At 33.0% G+C, this 22743-nt stretch overlaps 1 protein-coding gene across 2 annotated transcripts in view; it reads right to left on the reverse strand.

The window, feature by feature from the left end:
• Cht6 (Chitinase 6) overlaps nucleotides 1–22743 on the reverse strand; it is a 296348-nt gene that overhangs the window by 42708 nt on the left and 230897 nt on the right. Inside the window, exons 18-20 of one of the 2 annotated variants that reach the window (XM_072540946.1) lie at nucleotides 21924–22007; nucleotides 15012–15074; nucleotides 14663–14951 (exon numbers count right to left, since the gene is read on the reverse strand). In XM_072540946.1, coding sequence (XP_072397047.1) covers nucleotides 14663–14951; nucleotides 15012–15074; nucleotides 21924–22007 — 436 coding nt within the window. Of the gene's footprint in view, nucleotides 1–10610; nucleotides 14952–15011; nucleotides 15075–21923; nucleotides 22008–22743 lie in introns of those variants that run through there. The other variant, XM_072540945.1, reaches the window with a different exon arrangement.

Here is a 22743-nt window from a genome sequence, read left to right on the forward strand (position 1 = left end):
CTTTAAAATGCATCTTGATTTTTATCGATAGGACACTCGGATCAAAAGATATCGAATTATTTACTGTCGAGCTGATACAAATTTCGCGCGAATAACTGATATTCAAAATCGCCAATCGCTTCAAGCCTTGTTTCTGAGAGAACGGTCCATTCTACATAAAAAGTGCTAATGAAGATTTTTGTTAAAAATTACCTCAACTACATTTTTTATTCAAAATATTTTTTTCTATGGCGTACAGATTCTTGGTAAATTAATTTTTTTTCGTCTTCCCCCATCTACGAGGGGGTTTTAGGGGAAAGCCAAAGGGTAAAATTAATAAACTTTTTTAGCGTCTTAAAATTGACATTCTTGGCAAAGTTTAGCTTGTTCGTATGATTCGTATGAAATACATGGGAATAATAGGTAAGCATAGCCTCCATGATACAACTAAAGAAAATGGAAGCCTACTAATAGACTTCGCTGATCTTCTAAGATATCTAAGAATATAAACATAGGTAAAAATCGAGTTTGTTTTGAACAAGTAGAATTGGTGAGATTTTTATATTTTGTTTTATTCTCAGATATCGCTGCATGTGTCTTTAGGAAGTTATTACTTCCTTTGACGGAGAAGATTTGATTTCACGTTCAAATCAAATCTTAACTATCTTTTCTGCTACACTTACACAGTTTTTCCCAAAGTTTTCAAGAATCCGGAGAAAAATCAATATTTGAGGATGGATCTTTCCCCAATACAATATCAAAACTATGCTAAAGAAAGTTTTAATTGGAGCACTGACATCAAATTTATGTGCCATTTATGACTCAAGTATGAAAAGAAAATTGGTTCAAATATAAGGACAAATGCATTAATCGGTAAAGATTCTTTTGAAAAATAAGGGATTCACTTTTAATGAAGAATGTCTGTTTCAAACCTTTGCATTAAATATGGTAGTACAGGAAAAATTACATACTTGCGCAGTAAAGTACGAAATATCCATCGATTAAATTCTTAATAATTAATAGCAATCAGAGAATTCAGAGAAAAACCAAAATTTGAGGATAGATCATTCTTCAAAACAACAATCTTACAGCTAAGCTAAAGAAAGTTTTCATTGGAGCACTCACATCAAATTTATGTGTGATATGTGACTCAGGTTTGAGTAGAAAATTGGTTTAAATGTAAGGAACAATGCATTAACCTCAGTGAAGAATCTTTTGAAAAATAATAAATTCAATTTTGATAAATAATGTGTTTTTCAAATATTATCCACCAACTAATGTAGTACAGGAAAAATTACGTACTAAACGCAGTGAGTGCGAAATATCCATAGAGGATGGTTTCGATGCAATTCTTAATAAATAATAGCAACAAAGCTTGCTTACTACAACCTATAACGGTTCATTCAAATCGAATGTTTTATACTCCATTTGATTGAATGTTCTTCGCTATCAATTAATGTCCGAAATTGATTACTACTACTAATTCTAGGATTATAGTCCAATGTACCACAGTAAAAATATGGTATAACCTCTGATTTCCATTAAAACTAATCGATTTTGATGAAATTTTAATTTCAATTTCAAATTTAAATTTTGGAATTAATCTCTATTTATCCTTAACTTCAAAATCTACCTTATGCCGAAAAGCGCCTTTGTCTTGGGGATGGAAACTACCTCAACTGAGGGTTTGGTACATTTATATTTATATTGAAAATAACCTTAAGAGACGATAGAAAAATAAAGGGTGTTTTTTAGAGGTATAGAAATTTTAGTTGGTAACACTTTTTTAACTGTCGGATATTTTGACAGCTGTCAAGTGATTTATGTTAAGTTTGGTTTGGCATTTCAGCATGAATAGACTTGACGCATGAACAACGCTTCCAAATTGTGCAAATTTATTTTGAAAATTGTGGTTCTGTTCGAAATACGTATCGCGCACTACGTCCATTTTATAGTCAACATAATAGTCCATCAGAGAAGAAATTCGATTAACTATGGAACGTTTTTGCACCACGTTTACTCTAAATAATAATATGCGTCTACAGACACGTCGTACAGTGCGTACAGAAGAAGTTGTTGCTGCTGTAGAGCGTATCATACAGGAAGACCCGAATCAGTCTATCTGTCATCGTGCACAGCAGTTGGATACGCCTTCATACACTTAATGGAAGATTTTGCGTAAAGATCTTGCTTTGCATGCTTTCAAAATTCAACTCATGTAAGAATTGAAGGTACATCATCACCTAGCAAGGTGTAGATTCGGTGAGTGGGTCCAAAACGAGATTGTCGTTGATTCCGATTTTCATAAGCAAATTTTGTTTAGCGATGAAGCTCACTTTTGATTAAATGGCTACGTCAACAAACAAAACTGTCCTTTTTGAAGCTAAGATAAACCTCAAATGTATGTTGACAAAACATTATATCCAGAAAAACTGACTGTTTGGTGTGCTTTATGTTCTGGTGGAATCATTCGACCGTACATCTTTAAAAACGATACTGGCCAGAACATTACAGTCAATGGTGACCGCTATAGAGCCATGATTACTGCCTTTTTCATTCCACAATTGAACAAGCATGATGTGCAGGAGCTATCGTTTCAATAAGACGGTACAACATGTCACATCTCGTGCCACATTTGATTTATTGAAGGCAATGTTTGGCAACAGCATAGTTTCACGTTTCGGACCGTGAATTGGTCTCCAAGATCGTGCGATTTAACACTGCTATAGAAAATGTCACACCGAGAGTGCAGTACGGCTAATATAGGAATGCACAATTGCCGGATTTCACGCCTTGTGCTTGGCGATACAAACAGGTCCAAGTGGTAGTCACAGAACCGTACCCAGATCTCTACGCCGGGCTCTGTTATTTATTATAAAATAATATATTGATAAAATAATTGCCTTCAAGTAGCCAAATAAGAGGCATGAATTTGAATAAAAAGACCTTAAGTTTTTAGCGAGAATTTTATTATAAAACTGTATACTTTATTAAACTAACAAATGTATTTTAAATTACATTTCTTGATAGCTATAAATATACCGGGTGGAACCTCCGGTAACTCGATTTCCGTGCACCCAGCCCAATATCCAAGAAAAACTTTTTCTTTTGTAAATATGTGAAAAATTATCAGGAACGGGAATATTATCAGGAACGTGTATTACCAATTGGTCTACGTCATCTTGCAGGTTGTCCGCAGTCCACATCTCAGTTTCCGTTTTCTCAACAACATGAGTGACATAATTGCGCCAATTTTGTTCTGTAACGCGTGCGAAACCGTCGTCGATCAACTGGCGTACCTCGTCGTTTTTAAAAGTGGTATTATGGGTACCTACATATCGCTTAACTTGGTTCCACACCATTTCTATAGGATTCAATTCGCAGTGATATGGAGGAAGCCTTAAAATATAAACATTATGTTGTGAAGCATACTCATCAAGATGATACTTATCGTATTTATCTTTAAAAGCACGCGCTGCTTCTAATAGCTCGGATTTCAAATAACACTCCTCGAAAAAAAATTTTTTCCACTAGCCATTCCTTGATTGTAGCTTTATTCCAGGAATTATTAGGGAATCTCTTATTACGGGAGTAGTACGATGCATTGTCCATTACAATGACATTCCTGCGACCATTATTTGGTAAATTTAATATTAATGTCTCCTTAAACCACGACTCAAAATATGCGGCATCCATTTCATCGTGATAGTCGCCATCATTTTTCTTTGCCAGAAAAACACGCTGTGTGCCAGGAAGGAAACATCCTGAAAAACCTGCATGCAATAAAACATATCGTGGACCTCGTTTAGTAGGTGGTTTTAAGCCAGTACTTAAACCTTTGAGAAAAGCATCACGACTGTTTTGTATCGTAGTATCGCACCATTCGTAATTTATAGATTGGCCAACATTAACCCACGATTCGTCCAAATATATGATATTGCAATGGTCTTTTCGCAAACGTCGTATAGTTCTCAAATAATTATGGCGCCAATGAATAATATCCTCTCGCTCCACCATGATGCTTCTTCGGCCACGTTTCTTATAAACAAATCCAATATCTTTCAGAAGTCTGTATAAAGTAGAAAGAGACAACGGCTGTATATTCCCATTACCTTGTATGAAGTTATGTATATGCTTTAAGAATGGCGGCAAATTTTTCATGAAAAATTCACAATGAACAATTCTCCGTAGAATATTTCTTACACCCTCGTCATATGTGAATATTCTAGAATTTGATTGACACACTCGTTTTTTACGTTTTTTTGGCGATTTCAACGTTCCACTCTGTTCTTTTTCTTTTTTGAAATTGTAAATGCTTCTTTCGCTAACACCAGTCATCAACGAAGTACGTCTTACAGCAGCACTTACATTAAGTTGTTCCGTATTTTGTAAAAAACATTTAACATTTAACACTACGAGTTTAGCGCAACCGTTAAATAATTCACCGGATTTAAACTTATGGGACTCCATGCTCTCTGTTGAAACTCGGACTAAATTTTGAAGTGTAGTTTCGTTTTCCAAAAGCACTTTCACCCCCTACCCATCCTTAGGATGGGTAGGGGGTGAAATAGGGAAAGCTTGGAGTTTATCAAATACTAATTATGACAAACAAGTTTATGGCTATATTTAGGTGATTATGTTAATGATGGTAATTTGTAGCAGAAGTTTTACAAAAGAAATGAAGACCTATTTATAGAAATAACTGTATTTTTAATATTTTACATACAATAGAAAAAATCTAATTTCTATGAAAGAATTGGAAATTTGAATATTATATATAATATCTATAAATAATATCATTTCCAAGTTTCCAAATTCTTTCCTAGAAATTATGTAGGTTTTTTCTATTTTATGTAAAACATTAAAACTACAGTTATTGTATGTTGTTCTTGTAAAGAGGTGTTCAAATGTTACTCTTATGAATATGATTCAGTTGTATATCTCATGTTGACGTTTTATATGCAATATTCATAGTTTTCGTTGTCAATAACTCATCAATGCCTTTTTATTCTACTGTATACGTATACATGATATAAAATATTTTACTCGTACTGTCGGCAGATGCATTTTATCCAAGCCGGTCCTGTGAGACAATGAGCAATCAACAGCTGGAGAAAACCGACAACCCTGCGCGTTTATTCTCCATAAGAAAAACATTGCCGTATCTTACCCATACTGCACTCTCAGTGTGACATTTTCTATATATATAGACTATTTTATGTGGGGGTATGTGAAGGTGCTAGTCTACGCCGATAATCATCAATTCAATCAAGCATTCAATCGATTTTTCACGAATAACTCAAAACTTTTACATTTTGTTTAACTGGTAATGGCTACAATGTAGCTTATAAAAAATCAAAGAAGTTCCGTTTTTATTTTGTCTGTAAGCATAAAACAAACCGTTATATGAATTATAACTCATTTAAAGGGGACAATTTCGTATTCAACGAGACATTTTCAAAACTCAACCTATTATCAGGAAAACGGTCAATTTTACTGAAAACATTCGAAACATATTTTTTAAAGTTCTTAAAAAGCACTGAAATGAGACTTTGCAGAAATCTCTAGCATATAAACTAAGTAGCAAGTATATTATGAAACTAGACATGTTTTTTTATCAATTTTTATCTCCGTGGAAGAGAAAAAATAATCTTTTTGAAAAAAAGTCATTTGTTACAGTAAAAATCCAATGAATAAAATCTTCGAAGAAAATTCAAATTAACAATATTTTGGAAATTAAAGTCTAATTGAAAGAAAAGTGGGTATCAATAATGGGTGACCCGCCTCTAGCCCTTAGGACTTCTTGGAGCCGGTTTGGTAATCCATTCATGATATCCTGGATATCAGATTGGGAATATTGTGCCACTCCTCTACCGCAGCTGTCTTCAGCTCTCCAAAGGATGCAGGGGCCGGTACTCTTGCTCTTACCCATCTTTTGAGGTTGTGCCTGATATGCTCAATTGGGTTAAGATCGGAACTGTTTGCTGGCCATAGTAGAACTTGAATCCCGACCTCATTAAGGGTATTCTTGCACGTATACTTGGGCATTCACACTACCTCTACCGAACACAACAAGATCAGTACGCGCTTCGTAAGAAATACCCCCCCAAATCATTATTGACCCTCCTCGGTAAGCCACTGTTTCGGTTATAGTGCATGCAGCAAACCTTTCATTTTGACGCCTATAGACACGTTGGCGTCCATCTGGACCTTTTAGGGCTATTCTGCTCTCATCTGAGAACAGTATATTCTTCCATTCCGCTATAGTCCAGTTAGCATATTCTCGCGCAAAATGAAGTCTAGCCTTACGGTGTTGTGGGAGCAGTTGTGGTGCGAGAGCTGGACGAAAACCCCTTAAGTTTATTTCTGACAGTTTTCTTCTAATCGTTTGTCTACTCACACTAACGTTTCTCAACTCAAGAAGAGACTGGCGCAAAAGCGATTTCTTAATACTTTAGTGACAATGAAGCGGTCATCTCGAACTGAAGTGCATCGTTTTCGGCCTTGACCTGGTCTGCGGTTGTACGATCCTGTCTCCCTAAATCGTCTGATGGCATCTTATACCGTAGTTCTAGGTACATTGAGTACCTATACCAGCGATATGACGTTGACTGTAACTAGCATCAACTAAAGCCACTGCCCTAGCAGCATCAGTTGGAACGAGTGGCATTTTTAAAATCACAATCAATAAATAAACAGTAAAATTTCAACTTTAACAATATTTGCTCACAATGATATAAAATTACAATTTTAATTGTTAATTTTAATTACAAATTGTTTAAGAATTGTTATTAACACGGAAACAGATTTGCAAAAATGTCGTACAACGACTATATTATGTCAAAAATCCTTCATGACACAAATTTAGGAAACAAACTGTCACAGGTAATGTAAACAAAACAATAATAAAGGTGGTGGGGTTAATTTTGCTGGTGAGTTAAATCGTCTGTATTGATGAAAAACATGGCTAGTTGTTAAACTACCTAACTTTTGTATTATCCAACATAAGCGAATGAATAAAAAAAATGTTGAGAAAACATGAGGCTATAGTAAGGTTTTAATTTCAATATTTTATAAATGCTAGAATATTCCACAGGTTGATGCAAACTTTAAGAAAAAAACACAGTTTAATTCGTACACCCGGTATACAATAAAAATTTACCTGTTTAGCAACCATATTATTATAACGATGACAAGCCGAATGACAACAATTAGAGTAGTAAAGACGGCAAGAGACGGTTCCCCGATATGAAGACAATCGGTAGGAAGACCACGAAAACGATGGAACGACAACTTACTGGAGGCACATTGAAAAGCAGACAGAGTTATGTCTACATGAAATGACGAAGAAAAAGAGAAGAAATTGCATTTTATCGGTGATAATTTTACCTCCTCCTACTCTGTCAAAATATCCCGTTCCCTGAGATTTCATCACTTTTTATATTTATTTGAGTGTTGTTTCAGTTTACACAAAAGAAACGGCTCGTATATTGTTTAGTTTAGATTTCACAATGACTTCCCGCAAACGTTATTGGCATTTTAAAAAATACCATCTGTTTTTAAAAATAGGTACAAAATTATCGAAAATACGTAAAATTTGCCATATACAAAAAGTTAAAAAGATTTTTTTTACAGAAAATATCGTTTTATAGCAAATTTTATGTATCTTTGATAGTTTTGTACTTATTTTCAAAAAAAGATGGTATTTTTAAAAATGTCAATTATATTTTTTCACTATAATCATAATTTTTTTAAAAATTGTCTATTTTAAATTGTTTAAACTTTGGAATCGCATTACTGATGCTTAAGTAAAGTGCATTTGAAATTGATATCTAATGTTTACTTGCAGTTAGGGATAGAAATAGCAAGAGTAGTATTGGAGTATAACTTATTTATATCATAACTCCCTTATTCCATATGGTAGAGAGTTCTACAAAGTCACCTTTTATTGATTTTTTTATTACTTTAAAAAATTGTAACCAAATTTTCCAGTTAAATTGACCGTTTTCCTGTTATCATAGGATGAGTTTTAAAATTTTTGGTTAAATACGAAATTGTCATCTTCAATGAATTATAACTCGGTTTGTATTAGGCCTACAGCCAAAATAAGAAACGCATTTTTTTATAAAACACATTTTATCTATTAAGAATTTTTTTGTGATAAAATCTAAAGCTTTTGAGTCATTCGTGCAAATCTATTGAAATTTTCATTCAATAAATCTAAAAGTCTTGATTTATCGAAAAAAAAAATTATCGATTTTTCTATCGATTTTTAAGATTATTTTCAATATAAAGGTATAGTTGGTCCTAAACCCTTCTTTCAGTGCGTCATAGTTGATCGAATTCTCTCTAACAAATTAAGCTAGAAGTGACAGAAAAAAACGTGAGTCTGTGACATCGAGTTAGAATCTATGGAGAAGCTATGACCATATTAACGTGTGTATTAAAAACGGCGTAGGTAGGCGTGGCTAACGATGATACCACTATGGCGGTGGGATCATGGCCGGACTCAATAATATTAAAACTACTATCAAAATATGACTAGTTATTCAGAAGATTTAATCATAATCTAAAAAAGTGCAATACATTTTTAATAAACTATGATTTATTTATCCCGCGGTAAACACTAAAATCACGATATATACATAAAGATAAATTAATACAGTCAAATACTATTAATTTATTCTCTGAAGTACGGGCCATTACTTTGTTTTCATATTTGTATACTAACCTGTAGAACGGTATTCCTGAAGATTTTTTATTAACATTGCTTCTGCTACTGCAACTACGTTGAGAAAAAGAAAACATTATTATGCACTATCACAATATATTATTACAGTTTCTACAAAAGTATTATAAAACTAAAAATATTCGAAAAACAACAAACGTAAACAAACATATCCGATCTGTCAAAAGTTTCAAAATAATCTTAACAATATGGCCGAAGTGAGGTCGTTTTTAGTCACGTGATGCCCTCTCCATAGATTCTAACTCGATGGTCTGTGAGTATTATACATAGAACTTAGAAAATTATTTATCGTAGAGCTACTTCTACTTACGGATGTATAATTGGTTGGAGTTTAGAATACGCTAAATAGATATCCAATCAATGATGCGCATAAATATAATTTGACGCAGATTGTCTCGATCGTGACAGTACTTTCACAATGTCAACTGATAAAATGATAATTGTCATTCCAGGATAGTATTATCATACATTTTACAGTGAAAATTTAATTTTGTATTTATTTTCATAAAAATATTTTAAATATGCCGGGATATATCGAGAAAGAACAAAGACTTATATTAAAATTATTAAATTATTTTCAATTAGAAAAAGAGATTACGATCCTGCAACTGTCAAATTTAACTAAAATGTCATGCAATAATTCTCGACATTCTTAAAATCCTCCATGACGTCAAAATTAGTGACGCACTGAAAGAAGGGTTTGGGACAGACTGTACCAACTACCCACTTAGGGCGGATTCCACCTCCCAAGGTAAACGCACACTTCGGCATACGGTAAATTTTTAAGTTAAGGGTCAATAAAGGGTAATTCCAAAATTTCATCAAAATTAATGTGCCTTGATGAAAATGGAGTTAAAAACCATGGTACACTGAACGACATTTAAATATTTGACTAAACATAAACTCGATTTTTTATCTAACAAAATATCTACAACTGTTAATAACAACTACGGTTAAAACATTTACTTGTACTCCAGTCGTCAGAGATGAAAATGCCGCTGAATCTCTAAAATCATAGGAACAAGCTGAATTTTGCCGAGAATAATAATTTTGGGACCCCAAAAAGATGCAAAAAAGTTTACCACTTTCGTGGTAAATCGTAAATCGTAAATCGTAAAAAATGGCAAAAGTCGCGCCACGTTTATTTATTTAACACCTTTATAAAAACTGAGCTTATTCTCGGTAAAATACCGAAACTGCATATAAAATTTGCAGTCTTTATCTTTAAAACACATCTTGAATTTTGTCGATAGGACACTTAGATCAAAAGATATCGAATTTTTACCGTCGAGCTGATACAAATTTTATTAAACATTGATTTCGCGCGTGTAACTGACGTTCAAAATGGACGGTCGATTCAAACATTGTGTCTGACAGAACGGTTCTTTCTACACAAAAGTGCTAATAAACATTTTTATTTAAAATTATCTTAGCTACATTTTTTATTTGAAACATTTTTTTCTGCAGCGTACAGATTCTTGGTAAATATTTTTTTTTTGCATTTTCACCCCCCTATGAAGGGGTTTTAGGGTTAAGTCCGAGGATAAAAGTGGTAAATTTTTTTGCATCTGTTTTGGAGTCTTAAAATTAATATTCTTGGCAAAATTCAGCTTGTTCGTATGATTTTTAGGGGTAAACTCTCTGACGACTGGACTATTGAATTATGGTGATTTAAAATGACTTCATTATTATGTATGCATTTATTATGTTCATTTATACTCTGTATTAGGGTTAGTTGGAGTATAAGCTAACGCCAAATCTGGTGAACCTGCGCACAACCATCACTAAACATTATAGGCGTGAATTCTACTTCGTCAAATGCGTGTTCTTGGTTCATCCAGTTTGACAGTTATTATCTTTAGCACGAAAAATAAACAAACAATGATAAAATAGGGTGTGCTTATATATTACAAGGTGCTTATTATTTACAATCAATTATCACACACAAATAGCAAATTTGTATAACAACAACAAGAACATTTTGTATTTACATACATAACAATGACACTAAAAATACACATAAATTAAATCTACAATTAAATATTAAAAACTAAGATTATATTAATTATGTTCTCTATTTATTCTAATTAAAGGCAAGGGAGGGGGTAATCTTTTCGCAGCTTCTACTTTAATAGGTGCAATTTTAATGGTATTCAAAGTTGATTTAGTTGAAACCTCGACTACTTTGGCACGCATTATGAAATCATTATCATCTTGCTTAAGTAGTTTTATAGGAATAACCTTCGTATCCTGCTTAATTTCTTTATTTATCCTGTAACCCTCATCTGGATGGAGTATTCTTACATTTACATACTTTGAGTTTTCGGTTTCCAACAGCTCGTCGCTTATGGAATTTTTACTGGTAAATAAACTGGGTTTTTCTGTTTGGAACAATCCTTCTAAAGCTATTGTCGAAGATTCGGTGAGATGAATCGGTCTGGGAGTTATGACGTTAATATGAGACAATCCGCCAAATATTTCAGCTTTTCCGATATTTTCCACTTTGCTGGTTACCAATTTACTTCCGATATTGCTAAGTTTTCGTTCCTCCCTATCGGTATGTTCAGAATGATTGATTCCTAATGATATATTGGTTAAGTTAATCTTTCCTAACATTGTCTCAGCAGGTATTTCCTCAATTTTTGCAATTTGAATAATCATATCAACAGACGATTTTATAGGAGACTCGTTTGACTGAGAGTCAGCAACATAAATTGGAGATAGGTTGTTATCATTGGTGTCGTTACTATTAACTATCTGCCCGTCTTTATCTACCACTTTTATAACTGTGACTCTGTTAATAGCTCCTATCTTATCTAATATTGGCGATTCCTGATCAGTTATGTGTTCTACATGATGATGTTTTACAATGTCTTCTTTAGTCTGGACATTTACAATTCTGTTCACTTCAATAAGGCGTTCGACTCTATTTTCTGGCGAATGATTTTCTATATTATCTACTTTAGTTGGCAAATCAGATGTTCCACCTTTCTCTGCAAAAATATGTACTAAAGTACTAGATTCAATAGACTCAGTTGTAGATAGAGGTGTCGATGAAATTGTAGATTCGTCTTCAGAGTATGTTGTTGAATCATCAGTTGTTGAGATTGTAGGAGAAGTGACTAATTCGTCTCCTAAAGTGGTTAATGGAGAAGATGAGGTCAAAATACCAATAGTGGATTTTCTATTGTTAAATAGATTTTTATTTCTATTCTTAATAGCTTCAGTATCTATATCTTTTAGTTGATCATCGGTCCTCGTTGCTTCAGTCGTTGATTTTGAAAAGCTGGCAATTTTGTTTTGAGGTTTAAAATGAGTAGTTTTGTTAGAAAATCTTGATATAGTGGTATTAATTTGGGGTGGTACTTTTTGAGTTTCGGCATTAGTTATTCCATCTTCAGGAATATCTTCAGTTTTTTCATTGTCACCATCAGAATATTTTTGAATAGTTTGTGGTCTTCTATATTTATATAAAGATTTATTAAGTGGTAATACAGATATTGGTTTTATATCATCGCTATTATCGTCATTTTCGTTGCTGTTATTTCTGCTATCCAATACTGAGTCAGAATTTTGTTTTGGTTTTTTAAAATGGCTTAAAAATCGGTTACTATAAGATGCCGAACTACTTTCAATGGTCTGTGTGGTATCATCAAGGTCGTCATCGTCATCTTCTTTTTCATTTTCGTTTGCTGATATATCCGGTTCCTGTTCTTTAAATTTTCTGTATTTATAAGATTTTTCGATTACAGAAGCTGAACTAGTTTCTACAACTGACTCATCATCTTTATTTTCTTTTCTAAAACCAGTTCGGTATTTATTATATCTCTTGTTTTCCTTTGGAGTAAATCTGGTACTAGCTTCTTTTAAGACTGGGCTGCTGGTGGTAGATGCATACAATCGGTTTCTATATGATGGTTTGGGCTTTACAGAGCTTGCTTCTGTAGTCTGACTGTTAGTAAGACTCTTAAGTCTGGAAGGAATAAACTTAGGTCTTGATTCTATTGGTTTTAAAATGTTTGGCCGAAGAGACGTACGAGATTGTTCAGTAGCTACAGAGGTAGATGGCTCTGAAGTACTTTTTTCTGGTACTGTGGTTGTATCCGTTTGTATTTCGGTAGTTTGTTCCATAAAGAATGTTGTTAAATCCGGTTCATCTGAAATGTCTGTTTGTGCTGTGGTAGTCTCTTCTAGTGTATTTGTAGTAGTAGTTGATATTGATGTTGATTCAATATAGTTATTAGTAGTTTCAAAATTGATATCATTATCCCCAATATTTTTTGTCTGATCAGTAATGTTCTCTTCAGTACTTACTGTGGTCTCCAATTCCGTGTCAGAGTTTATTGTTGTCAAATAGTCAATTTCATTTTCGTCTGGAATTTCTGATGTATTATCGTCTTCAGTAGTTAAATCAATATAGTCTTCAGTTGTAGTCACATATAAATCTTGAAGATCTGGTACTGAAGTCTTTTCTGACTGGTATGTAGTTGGCTCAGTAGTAGTCGTACTTGTGAATGTCTTTGTAGTGCGTCTGGGAATAAAACTGTACTTTTTCGACGAGACTGCTGATTCAGTTGATGCATCAAATTCACTGGATTTTGTGCTAAACCTTGGTCTATAATTCCTGCTTGGTCCTCTAAGTAGAATTGTTTTATTTCTTTGATATTGTTTTGATGTAGTGATCTCCTGATCTATACTACTTTCAGTACTTGGAGTAAATTTTGTTCGTGGGCGAAATATTCTCTTAGGATATTTGGGTGCTTCACTGGAAACGTCTTGAATTTTATAAATATTATCAGGCTTTTCTTCACTGGTATCGTTTGTAGAGAGAGATTCTTCAGTTGTATTCAAATTAAAAATGTTAGATATATCGGTGGACTTTTGTTCAACAGTGTTGTTAATCGGTTTGAATTTTCGAATAATCTTTCTTTTACGACCAAATACTTGTTCAGATTCTACTGGTTTATCAATAATTTTTGGTAAATCCGTGGGTATAATTTTTCTAACTATCTTTCTAGTACGGTTAAAAATGGTGGGCTCAGTGGAAATATTGGAACCTAACGTAACATCAACCGTACTGCTCTTTTCTTCGAATGTAAACGTCGATTTTTCAATTCCTGAACTCTTTTCATGAACACTTGATTTTCCGAAATAATCAAAAGGTTTAATAAATTTGCTCCTTAACTTTGGATCTACTTCAAAGCTATTAATTTCACTATTTTCGCGTATATTTGATTCAGATAGTTTTATATTTTCTTCCTCTTCTGTACTTGAATCATCAAAAGAATCGTCGTTAACCTCGTTATGGTTAGGCGCGATGTCTAAAATAGATTTTGTAGTAGTTTCCGTTGGTTGAGATTTAGGAAGAGGTGTTGTTGTTTCTGTAAATTCTGAGTTCGATGTAGATGGATGAGTGCTAGTCCTAAATCTTCGTATGACTTTTCTATTACGAGAAGTTGATTGGAATGAGTCAGATACGGTGTTTGATTCAGTAGTTTGTGAAATCTTAGATACATTTGGTAATCTTTCAGACTCTTTGTAATTTAAATTGATTCTTCTCCTTTTTACAGTATATTGTGCCTTTTGCAAGTCTTCTGGTATTACAGTAGTTGTGGAAGAGGGTCTCAAGGGTCTTCTTCTTCTTGAATTTGCTCTTGTGTTTAACTCTTTTATATTATCAAAATCAACAGCAGTTAGTGATGACAAATCTGCTAGTTCTGATGGTCTGTACGGTCTAATTTCTTCTACATGCTTTTCAGTTGTCACAAAACGTCTCTTTGACGGTACAATGTCCTTATCAGTATCATCTTCAATATTAGCTGTTTGAATTTTTTTCTGTGGGTTAAACCTAGAAGATCCTCTGGATCTAAAGTTTATAGTTGGTTTTTCTTTTGTAATTTTATAATTTTCTGATTCTGTTGAATCATGACTCACCTTTGTGGCTTGACTCGTCGACGATCTTGACGTGGTCGACTCTGTGGGCTTTGTAAATGGTCTCGGCTCGAAAAGTTGCGGTCTTTTTCTTTGGATAGAATTTAAAAAATGTGGTTTAGTTAGTAAAGTTGACTTGTTGGGAGATTTCGAAACGTTATTTTCAGATTTAATGGCATTAATGTCATCTGTTGAAGTTACATATGTTCCGGTTGTTGTTATTATACTAGATACATAGTCATTTCTAATATCTTCTGTTGTTCTGTTTTCTGTAACCGCTTCAGCACTGGATCTGTCAAAAGAAAGCGATGTTAGAATCTGTGAGTTTAAAAATATAATATTGTTGTTTTACCCGAATCCTGAATCAGATATTGATGAGGCAGTCGATGTTTCCGTACTATTTTCCGTAGCATTGCTGAAACAAAAAAACCAATTTTAAATTCCAAAGTTTTTTTTTATATATAATTAACATTCAAGCGTCTCTTACATTTAAGAAAATGATATAAAAGCTGTTAACAAAATCATATAAAAATTTGTCTTTGGTCATGAAAAATGGTTGCTCCAACATAGAAACGCTGCGAATACCCAGCTCCTGGATAATATTAATCTGGTGAGAACACTCAAGAGAACCAAGTCTGTTGAAATATTTCAGTAACAGTGAAAAGTAAAGTCCGAGTATTAAGCAGTTTTGGTATAACACGTTATTAGTAGTGTTAGTAGATCAAGAATCTAAGGTACGTTAGTGTCGGTGTAGTCAGCTTTTATGAATTGCACATAAGTTAGATGAGAACAAAATTGCTTATTGACCTTATCGACCTGGACTGTTTTTATCGTCAACAAAAGTCTGCGATATTTTTATTTTTAAAGTCCTCCCTACTTGTTAATAATTATCTAGTTATTCTTCATATATTTGTTTTTCTTGTGCAGTTTTCACAACTAAACTCTAGTAGTTTTAATTTTTTCCTTTCACTTCAAATCGGCTATTTATTTTTGCTCGGATCAGTCTATGATCTCTATCTATGGAAAACCAATTTAATCTTTAGCGATAGATTTGTGTATTGGCAAGGTGCGAAAGATCAGAGTATATACCATAAATAGTAGTGTAAGTGGAATAGAAAAGTTGGGGAGAGCGATTTGCATGGGCCCAGCCGTTCATAATGGCGACGGCGCTACTCTTGTTACTAATCCCGTAAGGTGGGGTATGACGTAGCAAGGACGTAGGATAGAGCCGAAATTTTGGAATGATCAGTAATATGACATTTCTCTATTGGAATATATTCATTGTAACTGGGTTAAGACTTTGCCTTACAGGCGGACGCCCCTCGTGGTACAGGGGGTGGCTATACAAGGATGAAGTTGTAATTTTTTTCGGAAAAATTAACGATCGATAATATGGCTGAAAATTTGCCCAGAGTAAGATCTTGGTATAACTAGACGAAATCCCAAAGGGCGGACGCGAGAGTGGATACATAAGGGGTGGCGGACAGGGGTGAAATTGCAATTTTTTTGGGAAAAATTAACGATAAGTAATATGTCCGCCATTTTCATGGCTCATTATTTAGCCCCTAAAAACTCTAAATCCAAAAGAGCGGACAGCTGGGTTGGTACAGAGAGCCATAAAACGGGGTCAAATGTACCACTTGCCTGCGCATTTTAGGTCTCGGTAACAATTTTCAAACTGATTTTATTATGATATTTTTATACCGATTGATTTGAAAATTTGTATGCTCACTTCTGTTACTATTCTGAAAAGCGTCAAGTAGAGTTTTCCTCAAAATTTTCCAAAAAAATTTCCGTAAATGAAAATTTTCGTATTTTTTTGAGGTAAAATCTAATTTGTAGAATCCTTTCGATTTTCTGTCAGTTATACCATGATTTTTTTCCAAAAATTTTCAAACGATTTTTCCGATAAGAAAAAAAAATTTAGAAAAACTTTAAAAATTTCGTCATTTTTCTCACTCTCATTGATGTCATCACATTCATCATCTTCGTCACTTTCACTTTCAATAATATCACATTCATTATCTGCTTCATTTTCAATCACTACTTCTCGAACTGATTCTGGCATCTGAGGTCCACTAAACCATTTGAATTTATATGTTTCATCTTCAAACTCCCAACCATGTTCTTCAACAATCAATTCTGTTGGTATTTTTTTATGAGCATTTGTCCAAATATTTGAAATATAATGGGCTCGCAGTAGATGTTGGTGTAATTCATCTTGACATGGTGGTAAGCTTGAAGCATCGAAATTTTTTAGTTTTTTTTTAAAAGGCTCGTTTACATCATGCAACTTATACTGCCGGTTAAATAGTGAAAATCTGACATCGTTTACTTTTCTTTTTGGAATTGTTCTCGTCAGTCCTGTTCCATATAAGTGACATATGAAAGTTTCTAAGGTTTCAAAAACTTCATTACAATCGAAGTCAGTTTCACCAAGTTGGATAAAAGCATCTTGATACTTTATTACATTTAGCGCATGCGTCTAGAATTACTGATCTAAATGGAACGCGCATCATTATTATTTTAATATTTTAAAATAATAATTATGCAAAATTAATGTCCAAACAGAATTTGTAAAATTATAATTAACTAATGAAAAAAAAAATTCAATCAATTTAAAAGTTAAAAAAAAAATATTGAAAATATCTACAAAGTAATTGTTAAAAAATTGATAATTCCACTATTAAATTGATTTTTATTAATAATTATTTGTAAAATGTTAAAGGAATTCTACAAATTGAATTTTACCTATTGATAAATAGAAATAATATATTTTGTATTTGATTATTAATGTAATAATAAATCAAATTTTTCTTATATCTGAACAACCATTATTTATGCAATATAAATTTAAAAACCTTTTTATTGTAATAAAAAATAAGTAAAATTACTATTTGTTATACTAAAAATATTTAATAGTTAACATTATAAAATTACTTTAATTTAATAAAATAACAAATATCAAACATTTATTCAATTCAAAATTAATTCGTAAAATATTTATATTTAAGAAAAACATGTGGTTTGTAAAGTAAATATAATAAAAAAAACATACAGAAAATCGAAAGGATTCTACAAATTAGATTTTACCTTTAAAAATTACGAAAATTTTCATTTACGGAAATTTTTTTGGAAAATTTTGAGGAAAACTCTACTTGACGCTTCTCAGAATAGTAACAGAAGGGAGCATACAAATTTTCAAATCAATCGGTATAAAAATATCATAATAAAATCAGTTTAAAAATTGTTACCGAGACCTAAAATGAGCAGGCAAGTGGTACATTTGACCCCGTTTTATGGCTCTATGTACCAACCCAGCTGTCCGCCCTTTTGGATTTAGAGTTTTTAGGGGCTAAATAATGAGCCATGAAAATGGCGGACATATTACTTATCGTTAATTTTTCCCCAAAAAATTGCAACTTCACCCCTGTCCGCCACCCCTTATGTATCCACTCTCGCGTCCGCCCTTTGGGATTTCGTCTAGTTATACCAAGATCTTACTCTGGGCAAATTTTCAGCCATATTATCGATCGTTAATTTTTCCGAAAAAAATTATAACTTCATCCCTGTATAGCCACCCCCTGTACCACGAGGGGCGTCCGCCTGTAAGGCAAAGTCTTAACCCAGTTACAATGAATATATTCCAATAGAGAAATGTCATATTACTGATCAGTTCAAAATTTCGGCTCTATCTCTTGGACTATAAGGAAGCGATAAGTGGTTTGACAGCATAATAACTGCTTGTGTAGTCTAGTTTTTTCAGTGATTCTAGGCAACCTATTTGGGTGGAGTTTTGACTTGTTCTTGAATGAATTCAGAATCTAGCAGCCCGCTGAAGTATTGGATTTTTATAATATAATTATTTGACAACCTTTTGTTGGCCAACCACCTAGAGCGGAGTTGAGCCGAAATACATTGATTTCGTATGTTCCGTTTTAAATTCGTTCAATCTGTATATCTAATAAACATAAAATGTTAAAAAAGAAAGAGGGTACAATACCAAAATGGTATAGTATTCTAAATGGAAAAAATTAAAAGAATTTTTTTTGTTGATGGTTGAAGTTAGTTAAAGTTGGGCAAAAAAGGACTACTAAACATTCTGAGGATTGGGAGTTTATTTTTATAAGAACCAGGTAAGAACAGCACCTAATTATACCAACATACAAACTCAATACTATTTTGGACATTTTGTTTCTATAGTCACATTACCTTTAAATCTTAACTAACATGAATCTTTTATTTATATACTACATATATTTTAAAATCATTAAAACTCTTACTCTTATACGTGCATTCCTAAAAGTTGACTTATTTTTTAAAAATTTTTTAACTCTTTTAATTGCATTCCTAAAATTTGCCTTCTTTTACAAAAAAGTCATACATTCTTAATTTTAAAAGAATTTAATTATAGATTTTCATGGACCTTCTACTTCTGAGCAATAGTTACATGCTAATTTGTGATGATCCTAAAGAGAAAGATCACAGAAATGCAGAAATGCAAGCTAACAATATTTAGAGTGTTCCCACCCACACCCTGACAAGGGCTTAAGGAATGAGGAGGAGGAGTATATTTGTTGCCAATACTTTACCAAACAAAATTATACAAATAAACTAGTGTCAGGTATCTGTGCTTTATTTTGTTGTTTTCGGGACTTTGCTTTGTTAATGTAGTGGAAAACAGATATAGTCATAAAATAATAAATAAAAACTTACCATAATATATACTCTCTCTGTATGATACTATGTTATACATTTATATATAAAAATGCGTAAGTGTATACTATATTTTGGACAGAGAGAATATATTTTTTGGCATAGAATAAGTTTTTATTTCTTATTTTATGACTATATTTATTTTCCATTAAAACCAGACTTTTTGAATTTTGGCGCCTAAAATTCAGAGCATATTTCTTTTATTTACCGTGTAAAATTCAGAACCTACATTTTGAATTTACCTTTTTCTTAACGTGCCCTATCAAGTTCCCTTGACGTTAGCGATTAACATGGCGAAACTGTCTGAGTCTTGAGCTATTCTAAAGAGTTGCTCAGCTTTCCTCATTCCTGTCCACTCTCTGATATTCTTCAACCAAGAGGCCTGCTTTCTACCAATTCCTCTGCGTCCTTCGATTTTGCCCATCATAATAAGTTGAAGAATATTATATCGGTCTCCCCTTACTACGTGTCCAAAATAGGCCATCTTTCTACATTTGATGTTATCAAGCAGCTCGCGAGCAGCATTTGCTCTCTCAAGGACTGCTACATTTGTCAGAATAGCCGTCCATGGAATTTTTAGTATACGTCTGTGCAGCCACATTTCAAAGGCCTCCAGATGATTAATGGTGGATATTTTTAATGTCCATGCTTCGACACCGTATAAGAGGACTGACCAAATGTAGCATTTAACCATGCGCTTTCGAAGTTGAATTTGCAAGTTATCATTACAGAAGAATGACTTCATTTTTAAAAATGTCGTGCGGGCTATCTCGATTCTACGTTTTATCTCTTGATCTGGATCTAGTTGTTCAGTAATATGGCAACCAAGATAATTAAAACTGGACACTCTTTGAATTATATGACCATCAACATATAACTCTCTTCCCACTGTATCAATGGCATTTAAAAGGCATTGTAATCCATTCATGTCATCACTTAAAATAACTGTATCGTCTGCATATCTGATTGTATTTATCAGAATTCCATTAAATTTCACGCCGCATTCCAAATTATGCAGCGCTTCTTTAAATATTCTATCTGAATATAAATTAAATAACAGTGGGGATAGTATACAACCCTGTCTGACACCTCTTTGTATTTTACATATTTCTGCCATTCTAATTTACCGCCAAATGAAATTAGTTTCGATCCGTCCGCATTTGGCGCTAAAAGCTCTCTCCCAAAACTTTATATGGGACTTACCTTACTAGAGGGCTATGTACTCTGCGAAAGATCTCGTTTTTGGAGATCTTGTCTTTGGCATCAAGATTTATTTATTCTATATTTTAAGATATATATCTTGGTAGTATGGGACCTCTATCATTTTTTAAATCTTATACATGTTTTACAATTTTGCATTGATTTTCTTGTTTAGTATAAAGATTCCTATTATCAATTTTCAACTTCAATTATTTTCTTCTAGAGCAATGGTGATTTCTTCAAAGGGCTTTTGTATATCATTCTCGTTATGTTTAATTATTGGAGCATATACTTGTAGCTATAGTTTTATAAGACAAGGAGTACGACAAGGACGTGTATTGTCCCATTTACTTTTTAACATGTACTCAGAAAAGATGTTTAAAGAAGCACTAGAGGACGTAAATAAAAGCATTTTAATTATCGGAATACTAGTGAATAATCTCAGATATGCAGATGATACTCCTTGCGAACAGCACAGAAGATCTGCAGACTTTGGTTAATCTCATTATGCAGTAGTACAAGAGGCATGGAATGGTTCTGAATACAAAAAAAGGAAAAATCTAGATAGTCAGTAAGATTGAAGAAGATATAAGTAAAATTGTAAGTCAGTAAAAGGAAAACGAAAGAATCTACATTAAAGAAGAGGCTTGAAAGAAATTACCCACATACAATTACCTGAGATGTAAGCTAAATGAACAATGTTAGCCTTAAAATAAAATAACGCATTAAGATGGCCAGAAAAGCTTTCAATAAAATGAAAGCGGTTTTATGCAATGGAAAACTGGGAATAGAAATTAGAACTAGAGCATTGAAATGCTACATATTATCTGTCCTGTTATATGGAATTGAAGTCTACGCAATGACGGATGAAACTGAAAAAAGACTTGCTAGGTTTGAGATGTGGTGTTATCAAAGAATGTGGAAAATATCATGGATACAACATGTAAAAAACGGGAATACCCAAAGAAGGATGAAAAATAAATCCTCAAAACTACGAATAAAAGAAAAATTGACTAATTTTGTCACTTGTCATTTGTAATAAGAAATTATAAATATAAGATGATGCGATAGGTAGAAGAAAATAGAAGGGAAGGTGGAAGGAAAGAGAAGACAGGGAAGACGACTCACGTCATGGTTGAAAAGTTTAAGACAGTTGAGTGAAAAACAACAATACAACTCTACAGAACTGCTGCAGATAGAGTAAAATGGGCCGTGATGATCGCCAATGTCCTTAAAGGAGGAGGCACATTAAGAGGAAGAAGGTTTTTAAGTTATTGACGAATCAATGCGCACACCAATTTACCAATACAATAAAAATGACAGAGGCAGTGTTATAAAAAGTACTTACCTTAACTGTTGGGTTTCAGATTTAGACGGTGTATTAGTTGTCGTAGTAGTAGCTGTTGTGGTGCCACGTCGAATTTGTTTGTACCTAAAAAAATATTAATCAATCACATGCAGTCAACAATACTATTTCGAAATTATTATAAATAAATTTCTTTTTTATTCTCCTTTAAATAAAAAAAAGTAAAATAAGAATCAGGATCAGTTTTTGGAATGTATTTCATTCGAGTTTTTCTGTTGCTTAGGAAACCCCAAAGGTTATAGTGCACGGTAAAAAGTTAAACTGCATCTCTAAATGTTAGAGGAAGTGGAAAAGGTCTTAAATATTGTTAAAAGTGTTAAGTTTATGAGAAGATTTTCAAAAATAGGTAATAAAAAGGAAAGACCCCGTCTTCACTTCAAGCCGAGGGAGGTTGCGCAGGTTCCGGAAGAGATATAACTTAAAAAAACATTAAAATTATGTGAAAAGGTATGTACCCGATGAGAAAATTGCAACCTTGTTTCCAACTGAGGAAAAATATTTCTTAAATTAAAGAAAGAATATTGTGAAATGATTTACAAGAAATAATTTAAGGATTTTCAAAGCAAACGGCGGGAAACAAGAGAAGAAATTTATTTCACAAAAATTTAGCAAATTCTAGATCAATTTTGTGAAGCTCTCCGGGTGGCAAAACGTTTATAGATATTTTTCACTTTCATTTTTTCTTATTTTTACATTTCATTGTTCTTATCAACTTTTCAACATTCTTAGTAATTTAGTTATAAATGTATAACAAGAATTGTTGTATTGAAACAACTGCGTCTCTAATAATATTCAAATATTT

This window comes from Diabrotica undecimpunctata, chromosome 8, assembly GCF_040954645.1.
Source record: "Diabrotica undecimpunctata isolate CICGRU chromosome 8, icDiaUnde3, whole genome shotgun sequence".
NCBI lineage: Eukaryota > Metazoa > Arthropoda > Insecta > Coleoptera > Chrysomelidae > Diabrotica > Diabrotica undecimpunctata.